Source organism: Hypoxylon trugodes (assembly GCF_022578975.1).
Source record: "Hypoxylon trugodes strain CBS 135444 unplaced genomic scaffold F4822scaffold_3, whole genome shotgun sequence".
Lineage (NCBI taxonomy): Eukaryota > Fungi > Ascomycota > Sordariomycetes > Xylariales > Hypoxylaceae > Hypoxylon > Hypoxylon trugodes.
Window position 1 is genome coordinate 2,359,297 of NW_026250018.1, and position 21,739 is coordinate 2,381,035.

The following is a 21,739-nucleotide window of genomic DNA, read 5'->3' on the forward strand; positions in this document are numbered from 1 at the left end:
CCATATCTCTGAGTAGGTATTATTTTCTCGGCCCTATCGCCCCAATATAATCTTCCATATGCCATCTCACATAGCAACTCTCCCCACGCTTTTAGTTGATTTACCCTTTTTAATGAACCCTTGGCTTTCTCATCATAATACATTCTTAGACTGAGTAGCCTAAGTTGATCTTTCAATACTACTCATATTTTATCTAACCGTCCTCCCACCTTTCCAAGTTGTCTCTTCGACTTGGCCCCTCAACCCTTCTTGAATCTGTCAACATACATACACTACACACGCCTTACTACACATCTTTCAGCATGATGCCAACACTCATGGGGGCAAATATGCCCCAGGCTTTTCCTCAACTTTTCCCATCAGAGCCTACTTTTGCTGAGCTTTCACAACAACTTGCTATGTCCGATTCGATGCGAAGGATATCTCGCAGTTCTACCACACAACGAACGCCGGGGAGTATGCGTATTATGAAGCCCACCAGTGCCAACAACAGCCCACAAGCTATGATGGCACGCCGGAGGACTATGATGAACGACAACACTCTTGCTCGACGACGTCAACAGGCTTTTGACCAAGCCGTTCTGCAACAGATGCAAGAGCCAGTATCTTATTCGACTCCAGAAGATCCAGTTAAAAGAAGTAACCGTCCGGTTAGCTGGCATCCGACCTCACATCTTCAACAACCACATATGCACATACCTATGCCTCAGCCAGACTTCTCACAATATGTCATACCTGCACCAATGCCATATAACCAAGGAGATATTTACTCTGGATATCAAAACCTACCTCCAACTCCCGCAGTTTACTCTGGACAGACTTCACCCATGGCCACCGTATCGCCATTGTGCCTACCATATTCAACAACTACTCAACATCAACCTACGCCAGCATACATATCACAACCGCAGGAGACGTGGATCCCTACGCAGCAGTACGTCCCCGAATCTTACGCGGTAAATGGGAGCCCTGGGGAGTCAGAGCCTTTCCCAGCATTTACGGATCAAACATCACTCAACTGGGATTGCTTGGCTGCTCATGGATTTAATGTTTGCACGGCACCCCCGACGCCGGACGAATTCCAGCCCGTCCAGCAACAGGAACCAGCGGTTCCTCCTGAGGAGTCGATACCGTATCAACCGCTTGAAGAGCCAGAGGAGGAAGGAGAAATATTAGTTGGCATGGGTCTATATGACCCACCAAGCAAGACGGATACGGATCCGGAACTGGACAACTACCGAACAACTACTTCGCAATTCTTAGACACGACCTACAGGGGAAGAGGTCAAGGATGGAAATTAGAGGAAGCTTGGGAACCACCAGCATCAGATGACGAAGAAGATGGCGAAGGAGACGACGAGGAAGAGGAAGAAGACCAGACGGAAGAGAAGGCAGAGAAGGATAAGAAATCCGAGTCAACCACGGCCGAAGAGAATTGGATATAAATCCAGTGATGTCTTCCAGGAAACATTACCCATTACTCTGCTAGACAGTGCATAGGGAAGGACATTTGGGGCCCATGAGTACTATCTAAGTCTTAGGAAGAGGATATGCATGCTTTTGTCTAAGCAGCTATTACGAAGAGAAAGAAAAAAAGTCTTGATAATTGGATTAAAAGTAGATAGATATTAACTTCATATGAAGTACTTGAGTCTCGATCCGCCTCAAAAAAAATCAAGAAAATTTACCATTTCGGAAAATAATGTTTAAGTCCCTTGACAAGCATAAGTGGTGAATAAATCGTAAGATGTCACATATGACGATTTCTTTAATTAGGCGGAGTGAACTCTAAAACAGCTATCGCCAAAGTTGCATGTTTGATCCATCTTGACTCAACTAACTTACACCAATTACCCAGGGTTCAAATCACGATGTTGAAAAAGGTGTTGTACCAAAGTACCTTCTTTAAAGGATCTAGGTGGTCGGGCTCGCTGTGATAGGCTAGACCAATTTATACGTTTGTCGATATGCAGGGGACTATGCTCGGACCAGCAGGCTAAACAGGGATCTCCAACGTTCTATTTGGGGCTCTGCGTCAAAACCGACGTGAGCGCATGCAGGATACGTAGCTACGTACCTAGGTCTCGCTATCAAAATACACCGAAATACAAATGGTACGAGGATACATGTAGGTCGCTTTGCTAGCATTTTTACTAGCGCATACCTACACCCTTGGCCCGAGACGTCCCATGTGGGCTTACCCCACTCTTTCCATAGAGATCCCCAAGTTAGGAGATCCATGTGGGTCCCCTGGGCAGAAGCTGTGGATCTGGCACCATGCAGCTACGCTTGCGTCACATGTCACTTTAGGGAGTTTCCATGCACGTTGGTATCTGTGGACTTTTTTTTTTTTTTTTTCCTCTTCCTCTTTCTTTCTTCTATTGGGCTGGATCAAAGTAGCCACTCACGTTTATCCATGGATTTAGCTATAAAGCATCTAATACACTAACCTCATAGAGGTATACGAACCAAGTAATCTCTACGTATATACATCGCTTCAATTTGCTCATCACGAGATATGACCGAGAACATCCTAAGTGGATTGTAAAATTTAATATCACCTTTTTTTTTCTAGACTTCTTACAGGCCTTAATTACAATAATAAAGCTGAACCCCTGCCATTCGTTTATTCGACACTCCGCATTATAGTAATACAACTGACCATGTTATAACGTATAAGAAATAAGAAATAAAACACATCCGTTCCGTCAAACCCAAAGCCCCATCGCAAATTCTCAACAATAAGGGTACAAGGTTACACAGTTATTGCCAATTGATCCTTCTCTATGCCACGATGATTAGTTTGCTTTGCTGAACAAATTGTTGAAGCTTGTGGGCGTAGTTGAAAAAGCCGACTAGAGAATTTGGTAGTTCCTGAATCTCTAATGCAAACTTTGTACTTTAAAGCTTCCTACAAGAAGGAAATCACGACTTCCTGTCAGGTTAGTAACGATGCAAGAAATAAACAAGATGCGACTTCATAGCCATAGCAACTTAATAAGATTCAATGCAACTGCACCTGCTTCTTTTTTCTTTTGAGATCGGTGAGTGAGTCACGACGGCGTAGATGCACTTGAGAATGTTTAATGTTTTTGGTGTTTATCGATAGTATTGTATTCCGTAATCGGAACCCCGCGTGCCCCTCTATGCTCTAAGTATCAAGTATCACGACCTTCGTGATTTTTAAACTTCAATAAACGACGAAGGTTTGCCTTAGACTTTAACGCATTCAACTCTTCTTCAACACTCGTACCATCTACAATATCAATTCAAAATGGCGTCCAAGTAAGCAACATAGGTGACCATTGTTATATATAAATCTCCTAACTAGCTTTGTAGGAAGGTTTTGATGCTCGGAGCTGGCTTCGTCACGCTCCCTACTCTCCACATCCTCAGCGAAGCTGGCATCGCGGTCACTGTTGGTATGGCAATAACGTAATTGTAATGATTATATACACCCAATTGACAATTTCCAAGCTTGCAGAACCCTCGCATCGGCTCAATCCCTCGCCAAGGGTGTCAAGCACTCCAACCCCGTTTCCCTCGACGTGAACGACGACAAGGCTCTCGATGCCGAAGTTGGCAAGCATGATTTGGTCATTAGCTTGATCCCCTACACCTTCCACGCTACCGTCATCAAGTCTGCAATTCGCCAGAAGAGGCATGTCGTCACCACGAGCTACGTCTCGCCAGCTATGCTGGAGTTGGATCAACAGGCTAAGGATGCTGGTATCACGGTCATGAACGAAATCGGTCTAGGTTAGTATTGCTCTAGTTCTATCCTTTTTTGGAGATATAACTAACATGTTGCTTGAACAGACCCTGTACGTATTTTAGAACCTCTATTTCCAACTCTATCACTTTTCCGAAACTATAATCATATATATGGAATAGCTCGAGCTATGGGTTTAAGAATGATATACGAAGCTGGTGGGCTTACCAAAAGAGTAATGAACTAACTCCATATTCCAGGGTATCGACCATCTATATGCCGTCAAGACGATCGAGGAAGTTCACAAGGCCGGAGGCAAGATTCTAACTTTCTTATCCTACTGCGGTGGCTTGCCGTCTCCGGAGGACTCGGACAACCCTCTAGGTTACAAGTTCTCCTGGTCGTCTCGTGGAGTCCTCTTGGCCTTGCGAAATGCGGCCAAGTATTGGAGGGACGGTAAGGTAGTTGACGTTGCATCCAAGGACCTCATGGGTACCGCAAAGCCGTACTTCATTTATCCCGGATACGCCTTCGTTGCTTACCCGAACCGTGACTCGACTCCTTACAAGGAGCGTTACAACATCCCGGAAGCTCAGACAATCGTCCGCGGTACTCTCCGATACCAAGGCTTCCCTCAATTCATCCGAGTGTTGGTTGACATCGGATTCTTGGAGGATGCTGAGCATGACATCTTCAAGCAATCCGTTTCTTGGAAGGAAGCGACACAGAAGGTCCTTGGTGCATCCTCAACCAGCCAAAGCGATCTTGAGTCCGCAATCACGTCTAAGACCACATTCGAGTCCCCCGAGGACAAGACGCGAATTTTAAGTGGTTTACGATGGATCGGCCTCTTCTCGGATGAGAAGATCACCCCTCGAGGCAACCCGTTGGATACCCTCTGTGCCACATTGGAGAGGAAGATGCAGTATGAGGAGGGTGAGCGAGACTTGGTTATGCTCCAACACAAGTTCGAGATTGAGCATAAGGATGGCAGCCGGGAAGTTAAGACGTCGACCCTGGTCGAGTACGGCGATCCCAAAGGTTACTCCGCTATGGCCAAGCTAGTTGGTGTCCCGTGCGGTGTGGCAGTCAAGCAAGTCCTTGATGGTACGATCTCGGAGAGAGGTATCCTTGCTCCGATGAACTCGAAGATCAACGACCCCTTGATGAAGGAGCTGAAGGAGAAATACGGAATTTACCTTAAGGAGAAGACCATATTGTAAACGGTTGGTCGACCACCGTACGTCTTCTAACCAATTTACGGTGATTATGGTTAGGTAGTGCAAGGCGAAAAGGGGATTTCGGTGCCCCATAGGGAGGGCTATGATTTACGATGCTTTTAAAAGGTAGAGAAAAATAAGGCTTCACATGGACGCAAAAGGGGTTAGATATCCATGAATCAAATAAAAATTCATAAGGATTACCTATAAATATCCTACGTAATTTTATGAAGGTATTTAGAGAAGCGTTAGTACTAACGTTTGCGACTACTAGTAATTTTCAGTTATCGAGGTGGAGAAATAACATATTTTCCAGTGGGGCATTTACATAACGAAGCCTTGCACTTTTCATTCTTCATACACGACTCAGAGCATCAGACGATCCATCGCTATTAATTACATTACATTACCTAACCTATTCCATGTTAAATTATAACTGGATTGCCCTACCACCTCGCCGCAGGTCCCCTGAACATTTACTCTGGTCTTACCAAACCAATACTTCTCAAATCGTTAGTCATGGTTCAGTACCTGCATACCCCCTGGCGGGACCGCACAGAGCTACTGAAAGTCCGGCAGCAGTTTTATCCTTCACCATCTTCAGACAACGGCGTAGCTGATGATGACGGATTGACCAACTACGACGAAAATGAAGCAAGGGATAAAGAAGAGGCAGAGAAACAACATGCCGTGGCGCGCGTCTCCATGTGGATGCAGCGCGGCGGCTGTCCCCACTTGGTCGAGTCGACGGCCCTTCTTATGGCCGCTATATTGAGCGATGTCCGCGAGACTAGGGATCGGTCGGTTAAGTCGTCGTACGCCATACGAGCCGCTTATTCGGCTGCTTTTAGTCGGTATGTATAGCGCCTTGTTTTCATTATTATTATTTGTGGTGGGGTTGGGAGACTATTGGTTCTTGATGCCGAGCTATCTCCTTCAGCCTCGTTGTGAGTTGGTGGGGTGCACTTCGGGTACCTACCTACCTGCTTGTTCGGCAGTGCCGGGAGTCTATGGTGGTTGCGAGCTGGGTTCATGCTGGTTTTGGTAGTGTCTACGGGTTGGTGGCTTAGCTGGTAGGCCTCGTGGTCGCCGACTAGGTCTCCGCGAAACGTGGTGATGGGACCAACCCAACAGTTATGTCAAACCAACATACCCACCAAAGGCTAGACCACCAGACTATGAGCGGCAGTTCACAAGCGCAATTTCAAATATGCATGTCTAATTATGATTACGATTCTAGGTTCGTAACGGGTCTCCTAGATAGTCAGCAGGACAAACAGCGCAAGATGAGTATGTACTCGATCGCTAAGACTATCGGGTTACCGGCGACTTTTGTCGAGCTCCGCCATCAATCGACGCATGAGCAGTTGCCGTCTTTATCTAAGCTCCGCACTGCGGCACGGAAGGCGTTGGATTGGATTTGGGAGTTTTATTGGAAAGGTCTGGCGCCTGATGGTGAAGGTGAGGGGGATGAGAAGGAAGGCGCTTGTCGCAATGCGTTGTTGCGATGCTTGAAGGAAGAAGAGAAGGCGCAGGGAAAGACACTACGGAAGCTGCTGAAACAGTGGGACGAGGTGACTTTATTAAGGACATTGGCGGAGATCGTGGATGAGGCTGGTGATCCTACAGTTATTGCTCGGTCGGCTAAGTTGTCGCAGGTGATACTCGATGGGGAGGTATCGGCTTCGTTGGTACCTACGAAGAGGAATGCAGACGGTGAGTCTGTGTCTAAGAGATTGGATGCTATTAGAGGTGAGGTAAGAACGTCAACGGACGAGCTTGAGGCGATAGAAATCGTCGTTCCCAAGCGGGAAGCTGTTGTCGAGTCGGCTTGGATATCGTTGAGTCATGGTCAGGTGAAAGGTTGGGCGAGGTATGAAGGACCTTGGAAACCAAAGCCCATTGGTGTCGTATAGACCATTCAATCAAACCTAATGAATCTGGCTCTTTGCATCTTCCGTTGTAATTCATGCTATCATGACAAATTCGAGCAATGTGATAGGCTGCGTCGTGAGAGCTTGACGATGCTTGCCAGCTGTACATGAGTTTGTCGGGCCGCATGCGAAAATAACGTCATAGAAACTCCGACCGAATTGGAGATGATAATGCCAAAAGAGGTTTGTAAGCCGAGGGGATATGAAAGGATTTGGTTGAACTGAATTGATTTGAATCACAAACCTCATCGCTTGCCTACCTTATGAATTTCCTTGCAAGAGCAAGACCTTTATTAGCTACCCGCAGAATTGGTACTTTCACAGCGGCTGTAAGTTCCCGTTTGGTTGAATCAATTGTTTGCCATCAAGGTACTCTCCAAACGGCTACTAACTCCGCCATAGCTTGCCCTCACCCGCGCCATGCATATCCAATCGATTCCCATGGGTAAGACATATTCTCTTTATTCGTAATTAATATCGTGGAAATAGGTTGCTAAACTAAGGTTATTCAGGGACGGGTAGTCATGACAACTACGCCTACCTAGTTGTCGACGACAAATCCAAGGATGCCGTCATCGTCGATCCCGCTCATCCCGAAGAGTACGTAACCTGAGACATCACAATTTCCCTCGCAGTTATCTAACTCGAGATATAGGGTTACACCAGTCTTGAAGCAGGCTATCCAAAACGGCAAGATCAATCTCACAGCCATTGTCAACACGCACCAGTAAGTGGCTTCTAAGCCATCATCAATCTACTTAATATTGATCGCCGTCACAGCCACTACGACCATGCAGGTGGAAATGACCAAATTGTGAGTTTTGCCGTAAGCAATCTTATGCATGCGTGTTTCTAATGTGGCTGTCGATATAGCGGAGCGACTTGGGGACTCCGGATCTGCCCATCGTCGGTGGTAAGGACTGCCAGAGCGTTACACGAACGCCTCCGAATGGGGATGTGTTTAAGCTTGGTAGCATTACGGTGAAGAGCTTGTACACGCCGTGCCACACGCAAGACAGTATTTGCTGGTTTGCTCAGGATGGCGATGATAAGGCTGTTTTCACCGGAGACACTCTATTCCATGCTGGTGCGTATTGGCTATTTTACAGCGTATGGTACGTGAAAATCTGATGAATTCTAGGTTGCGGAAGGTTCTTCGAGGGTACTGCTGAGGAGATGCACACTGCTTTGAACAAGACACTGGCTGCTCTCCCGGATGACACCAAGGTTTATGTAAGGACAAGTTCAGCTGTCTGCAATAGCTTACGAGCTTAGACTAATCCCGAATAGCCCGGTCACGAATACACCAAGTCCAATGTCAAGTTTGGCGTCTCGGTTCTGCAAAACGAGGCTATTAAGAAGCTTGAAGCTTTTGCGGAGAACAACAAGGAAACCCAAGGAAAGTTCACTATTGGCGACGAGAAGGTAAGGGAGCAGCTGTGACGACTATTGAAATATCAATGCTAATAAATTCGACGCAGCTGCACAATGTGTTCATGAGAGTAGAGGTACGTGGAGCGGAGTTCTTGATATTAGGAGTAGAGAATTCGAGCTGACTTAATACTCGTAGGATCCCGAGGTCCGGAAAGCCACGGGCAAGACGGACCCCGTAGAAGTCATGGCTCAGCTACGAACTATGAAGAACAACTTCAAGTGAGTAAGTAGATGCAATTGCTGGGTCAAATCCAAAACCTGTCTGATGCTAACGACTCGCAGACCACCTAGTGAGAGTAAGATCTAGCTATGGTATATCGGATGAGTCGAGAGAACTGTTTGTTACCATCGTACATGCTCATCTAGTCATCACCTATATAGGACATGAATTCAAGAAATTAATATATAGATGTGATCTATGAAATTGAAATTTCTCCAGCAAGCACCAAGCCTCCAGCCCATCTTGAAACAAGAACGGACTGGACGCCATAGTTGAGCACCCACGGAACGCCGTCCCTAAATAGGACCGACGCAAATTGTTCATATTGCTTCACTGTCCACACTTGCGCGCTGTCTGTGTATCGAGACGGCAAGCTCTAGCATAATTTGAAGCTATTGGGGTTTCGTCACAATTGACCGGATCCTCTCCTTCTTCACCTACCTGCCTAGTATGAGCACCATTTAAATAACTCTTCCAGGGACGTATGGCAAATCACAATAAGCTTATCTTGTTTGCGACGATGCCAAAATTGCTGTCCCGACAGATGCCATCGTGGTGAACTAGTGATTGATTCTGCTGAATTAGACGTTGTGGTAGAAAGAAAGGAATGAAATGGACAGAGAATTTTCAAGCAATTTAACGAAGAGACTAGGTGGGTCTGCCAGCCGCCAATCAGCTGTCTTGGTTATCTCGGGCGCATAGTGCTCTTAGCGGCTTAGGCTCTCCTAACAAACTTCCCTCCATTTCTATACACAATTGTGTATTCCGAGTCTTATAAATTCACCTATGCACTGCATACAAGCCTTCCTTATTTGTCTGTCGGAAGATTGCAAAAAGGAATGTTTTGCTCGGAAACACGGCCCGAAGGAACAATGATGGCGGGATCATCTCCAACTGGTTACACTCGAACGACTCCGATCTTCTACCGACGCCTGTTGAGAATATGAGGAGGTTGGGCGATATAAACCTCGGCTCTATCTACTCAGAATACTATGAATATAGACATAACTTAGTGACGTAGATGAATAACTATGAATGAATTAAGCGGATATACCCTCTAAAGCAATCACGATGTCGACAACTCAAACTACCCTCACGGAGACTCAGTCCTATCCCATGACCGAACTCCGCCGGCCCGTCTCCAAAGATGCAGAAGCCTCACCCGTAGAAGCGGATGAAGAGGCGCCCCCGGCCGATACGGATGTAATCCGGAGTGAACCCACCGATACCCCCGTAGCGAAGCTAGTCGTCGCGGGATACTCGTTCTTCTGCGCCGGTGTCAATGACGGCACCTTGGGTCCTCTAATTCCGTATATAATTTCCAGCTTCGGCGTCGGCACTGGCGAGATCGCCATCATGTAAGCCCAGTTCCCTCGCCCTTCACAATCAAATACATATTAAGACAACGTAGTTATGGCACAACCTTCGCCGGCTGGCTCCTCGCAGCCCTAACCAACCCGCCCATGACCACACACCTAACCCTAGGCCACCTCCTCTTCATTGGCGCCATCCTGCAACTCCTAGCGCACTGTCTACGTCCGTGGAGTCCCCTACCCCTATTCTGCATAACCTTCTTCCTACAATCTTTAGGAATGGCGTACCAAGACTCACACTCAAACACATTCGTCAGCGGTCTACGCAACGTACCGCATCGCTGGTTAAGCTTCATCCACGCGTGCTACGCACTAGGATGTTTCATCGGTCCACTCATCGCCACAGCCATCGCGACAAGTCCTAATAGCATGGCCATAGATGGGTGGAAAAGGGTGTATTTGGTACTCATCGGGATATGCGTGGTCAACGTCGTCGGCGTGGCCGTTGCGTTCCGGGATACGCTCTTCGCGGGTTTTAAAGCACGGGATAATAACGCTGATAACAATAACCAGCAGAAAAAGAGCACTCGAAACACTATGTTCCGCGTCCTAGCAAGTAAAACCCTCTGGCTCCTAAGCGCTTTCTACTTCTTCGTCCTAGGCGCGGCTTTCACAGCCGGTGGCTGGGTCGTCGAGTTCCTGACCACGGTGCGCGGTGGGTCGCTTGCGTCGGCTGGATACGTACCGACGGGTTTCTACGGCGGTATGCTCGCGGGCCGTTTATTACTGGCCGAGCCTACGTTTCGGCTAGGTGAGCGCCGTATGATATTGGTGTATAGCGCGTTATGTGCTGCGTTGCAGCTCGTGTTCTGGTTACAACCTAGTCTCGTGGGGAGTGCAGTTGCGCTGAGCTTTATTGGTTTTTTCTCTGGCCCTTTTTTTGCTACGGTCAGTATTTCTTGGTGGTGATGTTACCTTGCACCATCAAGAGAATAGTCTGCTAACCGATATATCTCTACGCAGGGCATGTCCGTCGCGTCGAAATTATTCCCCCGAGAATCCCAGCCCGCAGCCCTAGGTAAGGACAACATGCTCCAAGCATTTCTGGAATTAGGGCTAATAAAAAAACACTAGGTTTTATCTTCGTGATAGCACAAGCAGGGGGTGCCATCTTCCCTTCTATCACTGGTATCATAGCCGCGAAGGCGGGTGTGGCCGTCTTGCAGCCTATTGTGCTGGCGCTTTTCGTTGCTGGTGGGATTAGTTGGGGGCTAGTTCCGAAGGTGCCGCAGCGTAACGAGTAAAAACACTTGCTCCCGCGAAGAATTGTGTAGGTATCATTACAACATCAGGCACTTAGGCGCCTCAACCCAATTGAGATGCTATTGTCTTAGCCGGACTAAAACAGTCGTCATATAAAGTAATTAATAGTCAATTCTAGACAACTTGGGACTAAAAACGCTATACATCGAATATCTTTCCAGAAGTAACACGAACCGAAGACCGAAGCCAACCCCTAAATTCACATCGCCGCGATAGATTAATATAATATGTGTTTTGTAGAAGGTACATTACCAAGCTATCTCAATTCCTATTATCCTTACAAAGTAGTACTATTGGATGTGCTACGTTGGGGCGGTAGTCCGGGGGAAGATGGTGATGTAGGCGTGCCCGCACTTGCGCCCCGTAAGTTAATAGACCCAATCCTTGACACGATATTACTGCCGACGGCATCCACTGCGCCTCGGGGTGACGTCAGGGTAGGACCTTGGGCTGCTGTTTCCTGTACCTTGAATAGCTTAATCGCTGTTCCGTTCCAAACTCCCACGGTGCCCTTCGAAACTTGCATTTCGCTCGCGAATACGAAACTCCAAATCAATGATTCGTACCAGCCTAGGGCCAATGGCGACCATTCGAAAGAATGAACTCGGACGGGGGATGGTTCAATAGCAATTAAATCAGCCTCTTGAATTGATTTAATGGTTGCTGATGAAGGCACGTCCGCAGTTAACCCCTGGCGATGAATCAATGCTGTCAATTGCTGGATGACTGTAAGTATCGTGTGTAGTGGCAGTTCGGGAAGCCAACTCTCAATCCAATCCGCCGAAGGCTCGAAAGCACCGGGAATAGATTGGCCTGCCGCAGAATAGCTACCGAGACTCGTAGTGCTATTTTGTCTAGAGAATGTAGGTACTCCAGCTGGCATTTTTCCTCTGGCCTTCTCCGACATTCCTCGTAACTGTGTTGGTACCGCATCTTCTACGTCAGCAACAGAAGACGCTCTGGAAGGATTTTCGCTTGGACTCGATTGTGCCGGCGTTGGCTGCTCGTCATCGTCATCACTTTCATCTTCATCCCCTATAGCAAATGTCGTATCCTCCTCCGGTACGTTACTGAGCGTTGGTGTCATTGGCTGTGTCGTTATGGGGCTGCGCAGACTATCAAGAGAACTTCGTCTAGAGCCTGCATCGAATGGGTCTAATGATTGTCCGGCTTCCTTTCTTTGACGGTTCCTTCGTTCAAGTTCCTCTTGGCCACTCTCGAGTGTGAACGTTCGCAGGGCCTCAAATCGTTTCTTATTCTTCAATACTAGATAGACGAAGTGGGCGTTCTCTGCTTCGTTGTTAGAATGCCCTAAGATCATGGGCTAACTTATTACTCACTCTTATACTGATGCTCAATGATGGCGTTCATAGATTCTAGGAGCGACCTGAGAAGATCATGGTTGCTATCATTGGCGAGAAGGAACGAAGGAGAGGACATGGAATTGAACAACTGCAGTAGTTTTGAGCTTGTAGTTCCATTGATACCCTCTAAGTAGGCAGCAATATTGTTGATGACAGCAAGTAATGCCGGGTAGATAGCGGAGAGCTTGCCCTGGCTTCTTGTGATGAGATTGTATATCGACTTTGTAGCTGTTAGTCGTGGAACCCCCAAGCAGAACATAAATTACGTAGACACTTACCTGCAATAAGAAATCGGCATAGGTCCCTTTAAATCCAGGGATCCTAATAACAGCCGGTAATGTGTCCTGTCCTTCGAAGTTCTTGTTGAGATTGACACCAAAGTTCTTCTCAACACTCAGTGTCTGTAACAAGAAAGCACACATCCGCACGACACCTTGCTTCGAAGCATCTGCCTTATATTCGGTAGCGTAGAAGAGAATGAGAATCACGAAATCATGTGCTCGTTGTGTGTCAATCATGAAGGATCTAAATCGCTTGTTGCATTGGGTAATTTCCCAGAAGAGCATGATGATCTCAGGAGAGAATCTAGTATTAGTTTGGGTTCCAGGAATATAAGAGATATTGGCTTGGATGGGTTGGTTTAGTATCCGTGTCATGCCATCAACGATGAATTGAAAATCCTGGGGACGATGTAACCTCCCAAGGAAATGCCGATAGTAGTTCTTCGGCGCAGAACCGGTCGCAGGCTCGGGTATTGGGTAAAGAAGAACGACTAGCAGAAACTGCAGGGTATAGGTGACGAGTATCTCTTTCGGGTCCTTGAACACGAGGGTGTTGTATGGCACACGCCAGCTGGCCGGGTTGTATTTGAGAGTCTAGAAGGGTAAGCACTTCGAAACTGTTCGATTGCGAGTGGACTTACAGTATTTAGCAAAGAGCACAGCATGGACAAGACAACTTGTTTATCCGGACATGTACATATATAAGTTAAAGCCTTGGTCCCCTTAGTCGGGAGCATGTTTGGAGACATATACATGCCCTGACTTGTTAGGGTCAAGAGTAAGCGTAGTATCTCGCATCGATTACTTTCATACTCCTTCGTTGTAGGCACGGCAGTGTTGCAACCCACACCACTCTGCCAGATGGCGTAGGTAACCTTTGGTTTGCCATGAGGCTGCTTCGGGACGGTAAGGTCGGAGAAGAATAGCAAGTCGATCAAAGTGTCTATAAGCTCCTCTGCCAACGGTTTGGCTTCCTCAAATTCGTCAATAGGTGGCTTTGCATCTTCCTGTGCTTCATCGAAGAGTACTTCGTTCGCAATGGCAGATCGTCTTGTTCGCTTCCTTCTAGATCCCCAGAAGAACTTGTTCTCCCAACTTTGCAAACGATCTACTTCATATAGATAGGGTAGGACACGGGTAAGGATACGAATGCAATTTAGCGCATCACGCTCGGGCGCAAATTCGGGGTCGGGAAAGGAGGGATGATGTCGCAATATAAAGAGACGAGATGTTACGGCGAGTACAAGGGTTTCTAGGTTTTCTAATGCTCTATCACGGGTTCGACGAATATCGGCGGGCGCGAAGAGGCTGAATATGTCCTCTGAGGATTCGGGTAGCTCCCAAAACTAGGTATAGACAAATTAGACTATAAAAGGGTCTAATAGGGGATCTAGTACTACTAACAGAGGTCCAATAAGAGTCGTCAGCAGGAATGTGACGTTCTTCTGATAGTCTAAAGATGCCCTTCTTGAAGACTAGCTTGGAGTCGCTGGCACCCATCGCGATGAAGTCATGCTATGCCTACGCCTACATCGAGCAAGCGAGGTAAATGGAACCGAATCGAGGAGACGATTATTGTTGCAGTCAGTCGAATGGATATTTCGTATTTGGGAGTGGGATTAGAGGAGGTAAGGTATGTAATTTAGTATGTTTGGAAATAGCCGAGAAATTCAAGTTGCGGTGGTGCTACCAAATTAGTTGTATTAGTTGTATTAGTTGTATTGGTTGTACTGCTTGTACTAGTTGCGCTTGGATTCAAGTTCTAGAATCTCTCGTTATGGATCAGCGCAGCGCGGGCAGAAAGTGAGTTGCGGTTGCTTTGCATTTCTGTTAACTTCAAACATGCTACGTAGGTACTTTCCATTCTTGGCCCTGTCCGTCAAGTCGCTTATCGGTTACCTCTTATCGACATTATGTACGTACATCTTATACCTATACTGGTAAGGAAGGTCCCACTTTCATAGAGGAATCCCTTACTAAGCCGCTAAGCCTGCTAAGTTTAACAAGGGGGCATACCTAGGTATTGATTTGTTTCAACCAATCCATGGTCTGATCGCGAGCCACAGATTTCATCAGTGAAATCACCCCACTCAGAGTTCGTGTCACTTTCCAAACAAACACATATTGATATGAGTGTTCTTTCTCATCTCACAAGTCAGTTATCATATACATGACTGAAGTTAAGTTGGTGTTATCGTGACGCCTTCCCTAACTATTTACATCTAGCGGACCCGTATTGGTCGAGATGTCTCCCCAACATTCACCATTTCCATTGACAAGGTATCATCAAAACAAAAGAAGCTGAAGCAAAGAGGTATATAAAGTATAAACCATCAAATCCCCTCCATCCACCCAATATCCAATTTATATAGCATATAACATGCATCCCGACATGCAAAAATAAAACATGAAATCATATCCTAGAGCATAGACACCCGGGTCTCTATGCTCTTTCGTTATGCGGCTGTTTCCACAGCCGTATCATCACTTGCTTCTCGACGTGGATGTGCTCGTTCATCTGTCGGCGGCGCGAGATGAGCTGGGCTTGGCGTCTTTGGTAACGGGGAGGGCGATTTCCCAGCGACATTTTCATTGCTCCCAACTGCAGTCTCATCGCTGACTTCTCGATGAGGGTGAGGATGGCCCGGCTCGTCTGTACTTGGAGGCACTAGAAGTGCCGGGGCTGGCTCTGCTGGTGTAGGTGCTGGTTGCTCACTAGCTGCAGACTCGCTTTGGACTACCACCTGCTCGAGGGGTGCTGTTGCCGGCTCCGGTGTCGAACGAAGTCGAGAATCCCATTTCAAGATTGAAGTGACAACCCCTCTTATACCCGCAGCGACAACGTCGGGCCTCTCCCAAGCTAAAAGTCCTGATTTTCCCGTGACTCGGTTGGTATAGACCACATTATACCTAACGTTAGCCCAACTGGGACATGTATAACGATCCTTGGCCTCCTCTTGCCCCAGGTCGTTCGCTTCCGCTCCTGCTTCCGCCTCCGCCTCCGCCTCTGGAACCGTCCCGCTGCCCGTACTTGGCTCATCACCGAGGAACACCGTGAGGCCAATTCTCGGCCTTGAGGACCCCTTCTTCTCCACCTCTTCCGGGTGTCGCACACAATGTGCCCAGAACCTCATGGCTGACTCTGGCCCAGGCAACCAGGCGAGTTGAGTGAAATTGATCACCTCCGTCGGCGTGAACTCTTGTTTAGGACCAAGCAAGCGAAGACTCTTCAACACAAAAACCAACAGACCTGTTGGGGAATCACAAAGTGCGTAGGCCAAACTGTTGGGTTCTCGAAGGCCCAATTGATTTAATCCAAACTGAGCGGGTGTGGGTGCCTTCTTCGACGGGCGAACATAACCGCTCCGTTCAAGAGCAGAGAAATCATCCTTGAGATATCCAAGGATAGGGGCGTGGAATAAGCTCGCGATGGACCATTTTACCCATTCAACAGGTGCTTCCCGCAGCTTCGGTTGCGCCAATGGAGGTGAAATAAAGTGGGCGCCTAAGCAAGAGCTTGAATAATTAGTTGCCAAATAATTGGCGAGCTTAAAATCAATCTCCGCAGGTGAAGCGGCACCAGAGCCCGCGTTCGTCACCAGGTAGCATGGATACGAAAGCCGGCCCATTAACGAATTCAAAATATCTGCGGTTGATGAGATAACAGGTGTATTATTCGGAAGTGCATCACTAAATCCAACACCCGGAAGAGATGGTATGATCAAGTGAAAAGGCTGGGTATTGGCGGCATCTTCAGGCTCCGCAAATAGCTTAATGAGATGCCCAAAAGAAAGATTTGAGAAAGGGAAAGGGGGTATCAAAAGAAGGGGTATCGCATTTGAATGAGATGAACGAGCGTGAATGAAGTGAATTCTAACAATTGACTCGGAAGAAGGAATTGAAAAGCCAGTGCGATATTGGGGTAATTCGGCATTCAATTGATCCTGTTGTGTTCGCCATGAGTATTGTTCAAGCCTATTTAACGCTTAGTTCTGCTGATGCTGCTTATAGGGCGAAAGATGCCGTATAAGATCGACATCAAAAGGCCTGAAGATTCGCAAACTTACCAGAAATCAATCAATGGCTCAACCCGAGGCTTCGGTTCCCACCAGTCTTTCGATTTCGGTTCTGAGAGCTCATGAGGTAACCTGGTTACTTCAAGTTTCTGCTTTGTGAGGTCCAGGTATTTCGATGAAACCTGTCGGGTAGAAGCATCGCGTCAGCCACATCCTTGGCTGTGTATGAAATTTAGTAGGTGGCTTACATGGATTTTATAAGGCCTGATTTCATCAGGACCACCAGCGGGAACCGCCTCTTCACCCTCAGCAGCCATTTCTCAAGTATAACAAATTCCCATTCAGCACAAACGAGTAGGTATCACAGCAAAAAGAGGCAACACAACATCAAGTAAGGTAACGAGAAAACGAAAAATAACAGGTAGCGAGAGACGCATAAACAAGTCACAGACCGGAAAAAACAAAATTACCTCTTTTGCATTATCTTCATGCAGCGCCGTCCCGCCCGAGAGGAGGACTTGTTTAATTATACTATGTTTTAAGGGACCTGGGTGGCTTGACCTCATGTGGCTAAAACCTATCGTAGCACGCCCGAAAACAGGGCAGAAACAACAGGGATGATGCCAGCAACCAACCAATTGAGATCGAAGTCGACCCCGAATCCAGATTGACCGGGATGCCAGGATCGAGACCCTCGGGGAACAAGTGGCGGTGCACACGTATACCTCGTGGGGAAGCGGAAATGATCTTCTTTTCGGGAGACAGACATGGCTTGCCTCGATCGGAATAAGAAATACTCTGCTTTTTAAGGATTCAATATTGCCATCATTTTCCGGTTTTTCTATTTCGCGGCCTGTTTTAATACGCGGGTTACCATCAATACTAGGTATACAGGTCTAATGTTATTCAAGCACCTCGCAAGGATAATTATTACCCTCGTCGTCAGGCAGCACACTAGTATCTCAAGCTTCCCCATAACCAATTTCGTAGGCCTATTAAGGCCCAAGGCTTGAATAGGGCTCCAGATGGCGCGAACATTGGTGCAACAGCTGAACTTGACAACAACTTCGCGGCTGAGCTAAATTTGACCGGGCAAACAATAGTAATTTACTAAGATCTGTTATTAGATCTTTGGGTTGCGTACTTCTTTCGCTCCATTCGCACTTTTGACGGGAATATCAATAGTATTGTGATTGAACATTATTCTATTACCACCAACGCAGCTAAATGCTGATAGCCGTTCCGAAACGATGCGGCGTTGTCAGACTGACTGATGCTAGCTAAGCATTTTACAGCCAGTTCAATTAGTTGAGCGCCATGATATCGGCCGGTATTTGAATCCTCCAATTTCAAGATATTTATCATCCGGTAAATGGCGTCGTGAGCCTAAGCTCTGTCGAATTGAGCGGCGATTTTCCTCCAAGATATGAGATTTCGATTTATACAATGTACTTCGCAAACTAAGGTTGACGCTCCCTTGCATTCTTAGAAGCAAAGCCTCATCAGGCTGACCTCCGGGAGCCAACTAGGCGAGCTAGTCTAGGCTTAGGCTTTAGTTTCAGACTCGTCGCCCTCAGAGCCCGACCACCATCGCATAAACCAGTTGATGTAAAAAATGGTTTCGAACGTGCCATATATACTTAAGAGCACGAGGACTACGATCTTGGTGGTCCTAGTCATACCAAGGTCCTTGAAACTAATCGGCGTAGGTTGGATTTCCTCTTCAGATGGCTTCGAAGGGCCATTGCTAGGCTTTTTGGTTGAATGTGTGTGACGAGAAGTTGAGAATTTAGAAGTGGCAATAGTTGATGGTTTTGGTATAGGCGAGTTGACGCATGGAGGGGTGACTCGGGTCCGACTGATAGCGCCAGCGCTGGTGCGAACCGTCGTCGCTAAACGAGTAGCTAACATTATGACAGCGGAATTAAAATATGTATACAAATGAATTTAAATGGTTTAACTACAGAATATAACCCATTTAATCGAAAACAAAGAGGAAAACGAAGTATATAAAGTAAATTCTCAACGATAGAGTCATCGCAATGAGTCTTCACACACTGAGAATGTGAGTCTTGGCACCTCGAATACGGCGTATTTGCGATCCATCGATGCGACAGCCCCATTTCGCTCATTACATATTCCTAACCTGCCCGATATAAAATGTTCATGAATCAGACCCAACGCCATTAAATCTAAGTCGATTGTAGCATTGGACTATAATAAATTCCATTTCCGCTTGCTCGATCAGAGTGTCAACTTGATTTTATTAAGACTCTTAAGCTTTGCGTTTCGACATTTTAACGCATTAGGTACATATGTACCCCCCAAACATGCGGGAAACCCCCACTATACCTAGTTGAAAGAGACGGAGTTGAGCAATATATAAGACGAGATAACCTTCGGAATTTTCACCAAGGCACTAATGGGGTAGTGGTAACCTCGGAGTTTCCCATCAGGATACTACTCTGGCCCCGTGTTCGATTCACGGTTAGTGCATGCTAAGAACCCATTGAAGCAAACTTCAATTTTGCCATTTTTTGCTACTTATCCTTAAAGTATAGCGTTCTATTCTCAGCATATTTCATTATAGTATAGTATATTTAAAAGTATTTGGGACTGCGTTTGAAATATCTGAGTAGTTAGTCTCGATTTTGCGTCGAAAACCTTCACGTCTATAATGTTAATACGAGGTTCAGTGCTGGAAGCGTATTTGTCTTCCTACGGTGGAGGAAGAGCCAATACAATTAAGCACCCCACTTTTCCGCGGGGTAGATCTGAAGAGCTTAGGCCTCTGGGCGCTTCGCCAGGCGTCGTCACTCAAACATTTAATTTTGGCAACTGAAATTCCCAAGCGTCATAATGAATTCTACCAGCACGTAGTCTCTCAATCCTTCCTCTACACACCTCCCTTACCTCTCTAACTACTACTTTACGAATATAATACCTACCACCGATACATCTGCTATCCCGCAAAATGAGCGCCAAAGGCGACAAGATCGAAAAGATCATAGCCCGACTGCAGCAGCGGATTGCTGAGGGGCAGTTCTACGAAGCCCAGCAACAAACCCGAGTTGTCGCTGCGCGGTATATAAAAGCGTCGAACTGGAGTGCCGCTATCGATATCCTATACAATGTTGCGCAGTCACTTTTAAAAGCCGGTCAAGGTGGTAGCGGTGGGGATCTTTGTGTGCTGCTGGTCGACACCTACAAGCAGGCCGAGCTGAAGCCCGACTCGGCTACCAAGGGCAAGCTCCTTACTTGTCTACGATTATTCGATAGTGAGGAACCGACTCGCAAGAAATACATTGGGGAGATGATAGCGTATGTCATATATTATACTAGCCTGCTAGGTCTGCGTAGAATAGAACTATCTGCTAACTATTGTGTCTACCTAGATGGTCCTCTAAATTCGGCGAATACCCCGCGGGCGATCCCGAACTCCATCACGTCGCAGGTTCCCTATACGCGGAAGAGCACGAGCCGTACGATGCGGAGAAGCACTTGCTTCTAGGCACGAAGGACTCAGCCGAGGTTTTGGCTCGTCTCGAATACGAGTGGTTTAAAGAGGATGATGCACATACAGCCGCCTTATACGCCGCCCGAGGAATCCTGCCGTACCTTCTGACGGGTAACATCCGCGCTGCCAATACGTGTTACCGCCTTTTCACAAGTTCCCTCAACCAAGACAAGTCGAGCCAACTCGGCATTCAAGATGTCAGCAGCAATAGCGTCGACATACGAATCTATCCCAGCATACCGCTGCTCAATTTCCTAGGCCTTCTCCTACTCGCCGTCCAACGAGCCAATGCGGACCTATACAAGCAACTGCATAACAAATATGCCAGTCTACTGGGAGAAGTTGATGCGTGGCATGAGTCTCTAGAAATGATTGCAGAGATGTACTTCGGTATCCAGAAGCCGCGGCAAAGCAACCCGCTTATGGACATGATGAGCGGCTTCTTCGGTAACACTGGTAGTGGTGGTGCGCCGGGAAGTGGTGCAAGAAGACCGGCCGTTCAGGCTCCTGCGTCGATGCCGGCTGCTGAGGGATTGGATTAGGTCATCTAAAAGCCCTGTTCTTGAAGTAGCATCACGTGAGCATGTCTTGATGACATTAATAATTAGGTATGACTATTCATGATGAAGTCGTGGTTCCTCCGGCTCGTACATCCAATTATCTTCGGAGAGTGCCGCTACTTGTGCTCTCATACTAGCTCGGACCGTCTCCAATACTTCTTTCGAGGGCATTAATACAAGAAATCAAGCAGTAATTGAGTAAATAAATCGTACCTTCGGGTTGCGCAGGCGTGCGGTTGTGGTTGATTTGGTGGTGCTTAACCGCCTCTGCTAATCTTTGCCTCTCCCCTATAGAATAGTTAAAATCAACGGACTTGCGCCGTATTTAACAGCCGTGATGTGCATACGCTCACTCTCTTGCGCTTCATCTAACACGCCACCGTCATCCGGCTCGTCTAAAGTGGGCGTCGGTGGATCGCCCATGTCGAATTCGCCATTCTTATCGCGAATCACAATCTCGGACGTATCAGACAGCACCTCAACATCTCCAAGCCGCAACGTCTCAACCGAGTTATTGGATGAAGACGCTGTCGGCGTCGGACGCCGGGTTAGCTGGCTCTGGAATAGGTTGCGCCGCACTCCGGCTGTGTTTGTGCGGGTGGTTTTGCTGGGTCCTGGACGGGCGTGAGGGGGCGGACGGTCGGCCATGTTGTTTGTGTTAGTTGGTGGAGTGATAGGTGATTGATCTTTTTGAGATTGGAGGTCCTTTCGTAATAATATTGGCGAAATGTTTATTTAGTTAGGTGATGTTCCCGTAGAAAAATCAAAGAAATGATTAGTTATTTCTCAAAGTTGATGTTTTTGTTTGGAGAAATGATACATCGGATAGTAAACTAAGGCGCAGG

General features: G+C 47.1%; 10 protein-coding genes and 1 non-coding gene across 11 annotated transcripts; 7 read left to right on the forward strand and 4 right to left on the reverse strand.

Moving 5' to 3' along the window:
• Positions 1 to 1,648, forward strand: F4822DRAFT_177373 (uncharacterized protein). Its single transcript, XM_051453365.1, has one exon. It carries the CDS (start codon positions 303 to 305, stop codon positions 1,443 to 1,445), a length of 1,143 nt encoding a protein of 380 aa, XP_051316974.1. The 5' UTR covers positions 1 to 302; the 3' UTR covers positions 1,446 to 1,648.
• Positions 1,649 to 3,159: 1,511 nt separating this feature from the next.
• Positions 3,160 to 5,253, forward strand: F4822DRAFT_395939 (Saccharopine dehydrogenase). The gene is made up of 5 exons (XM_051457475.1): positions 3,160 to 3,285; positions 3,340 to 3,422; positions 3,478 to 3,759; positions 3,820 to 3,824; positions 3,973 to 5,253. The coding sequence occupies exons 1-5, from the start codon at positions 3,275 to 3,277 to the stop codon at positions 4,933 to 4,935; spliced, it is 1,344 nt and encodes a 447-aa protein (XP_051316975.1). The 5' UTR covers positions 3,160 to 3,274; the 3' UTR covers positions 4,936 to 5,253.
• F4822DRAFT_395941 (Las1-domain-containing protein) lies at positions 5,248 to 7,032 on the forward strand. The gene is made up of 2 exons (XM_051457476.1): positions 5,248 to 5,786; positions 6,173 to 7,032. Exons 1-2 carry the CDS (start codon positions 5,452 to 5,454, stop codon positions 6,846 to 6,848), a joined length of 1,011 nt encoding a protein of 336 aa, XP_051316976.1. The 5' UTR covers positions 5,248 to 5,451; the 3' UTR covers positions 6,849 to 7,032.
• F4822DRAFT_395943 (hydroxyacylglutathione hydrolase) lies at positions 7,033 to 8,707 on the forward strand. The gene is made up of 11 exons (XM_051457477.1): positions 7,033 to 7,195; positions 7,269 to 7,311; positions 7,379 to 7,466; positions 7,522 to 7,593; positions 7,647 to 7,680; positions 7,740 to 7,953; positions 8,008 to 8,099; positions 8,157 to 8,291; positions 8,348 to 8,374; positions 8,437 to 8,523; positions 8,583 to 8,707. Exons 1-10 carry the CDS (start codon positions 7,130 to 7,132, stop codon positions 8,521 to 8,523), a joined length of 858 nt encoding a protein of 285 aa, XP_051316977.1. The 5' UTR covers positions 7,033 to 7,129; the 3' UTR covers positions 8,583 to 8,707.
• A 556-nt stretch (positions 8,708 to 9,263) lies between these two features.
• Positions 9,264 to 11,246, forward strand: F4822DRAFT_395945 (MFS general substrate transporter). Its single transcript, XM_051457478.1, has 4 exons — positions 9,264 to 9,878; positions 9,932 to 10,781; positions 10,857 to 10,911; positions 10,968 to 11,246. Exons 1-4 carry the CDS (start codon positions 9,592 to 9,594, stop codon positions 11,135 to 11,137), a joined length of 1,362 nt encoding a protein of 453 aa, XP_051316978.1. The 5' UTR covers positions 9,264 to 9,591; the 3' UTR covers positions 11,138 to 11,246.
• F4822DRAFT_395946 (high-temperature-induced dauer-formation protein-domain-containing protein) lies at positions 11,247 to 14,664 on the reverse strand. Its single transcript, XM_051457479.1, has 5 exons — positions 14,206 to 14,664; positions 13,443 to 14,147; positions 12,799 to 13,395; positions 12,497 to 12,740; positions 11,247 to 12,446 (listed from the first exon to the last, which is right to left on the reverse strand). The coding sequence occupies exons 1-5, from the start codon at positions 14,299 to 14,301 to the stop codon at positions 11,434 to 11,436; spliced, it is 2,655 nt and encodes an 884-aa protein (XP_051316979.1). The 5' UTR covers positions 14,302 to 14,664; the 3' UTR covers positions 11,247 to 11,433.
• Positions 14,665 to 15,039: 375 nt separating this feature from the next.
• On the reverse strand, positions 15,040 to 17,264 carry F4822DRAFT_177494 (alpha/beta-hydrolase). The gene is made up of 3 exons (XM_051453367.1): positions 17,066 to 17,264; positions 16,869 to 16,999; positions 15,040 to 16,776 (listed from the first exon to the last, which is right to left on the reverse strand). Exons 1-3 carry the CDS (start codon positions 17,132 to 17,134, stop codon positions 15,258 to 15,260), a joined length of 1,719 nt encoding a protein of 572 aa, XP_051316980.1. The 5' UTR covers positions 17,135 to 17,264; the 3' UTR covers positions 15,040 to 15,257.
• Positions 17,265 to 18,272: 1,008 nt separating this feature from the next.
• F4822DRAFT_177484 (uncharacterized protein) lies at positions 18,273 to 18,846 on the reverse strand. Its single transcript, XM_051453366.1, has one exon. It carries the CDS (start codon positions 18,726 to 18,728, stop codon positions 18,363 to 18,365), a length of 366 nt encoding a protein of 121 aa, XP_051316981.1. The 5' UTR covers positions 18,729 to 18,846; the 3' UTR covers positions 18,273 to 18,362.
• Positions 18,847 to 19,233: 387 nt separating this feature from the next.
• On the forward strand, positions 19,234 to 19,313 carry F4822DRAFT_t45. The gene has a single exon. It is a non-coding gene; the product is annotated as a tRNA-Gly (tRNA).
• On the forward strand, positions 19,242 to 21,029 carry F4822DRAFT_177542 (DUF410-domain-containing protein). Its single transcript, XM_051453368.1, has 2 exons — positions 19,242 to 20,138; positions 20,213 to 21,029. The coding sequence occupies exons 1-2, from the start codon at positions 19,792 to 19,794 to the stop codon at positions 20,874 to 20,876; spliced, it is 1,011 nt and encodes a 336-aa protein (XP_051316982.1). The 5' UTR covers positions 19,242 to 19,791; the 3' UTR covers positions 20,877 to 21,029.
• F4822DRAFT_177572 (uncharacterized protein) lies at positions 20,913 to 21,738 on the reverse strand. Its single transcript, XM_051453370.1, has 3 exons — positions 21,242 to 21,738; positions 21,108 to 21,182; positions 20,913 to 21,052 (listed from the first exon to the last, which is right to left on the reverse strand). Exons 1-3 carry the CDS (start codon positions 21,540 to 21,542, stop codon positions 20,949 to 20,951), a joined length of 480 nt encoding a protein of 159 aa, XP_051316983.1. The 5' UTR covers positions 21,543 to 21,738; the 3' UTR covers positions 20,913 to 20,948.
• Between the last annotated feature and the right edge of the window lies 1 nt (position 21,739).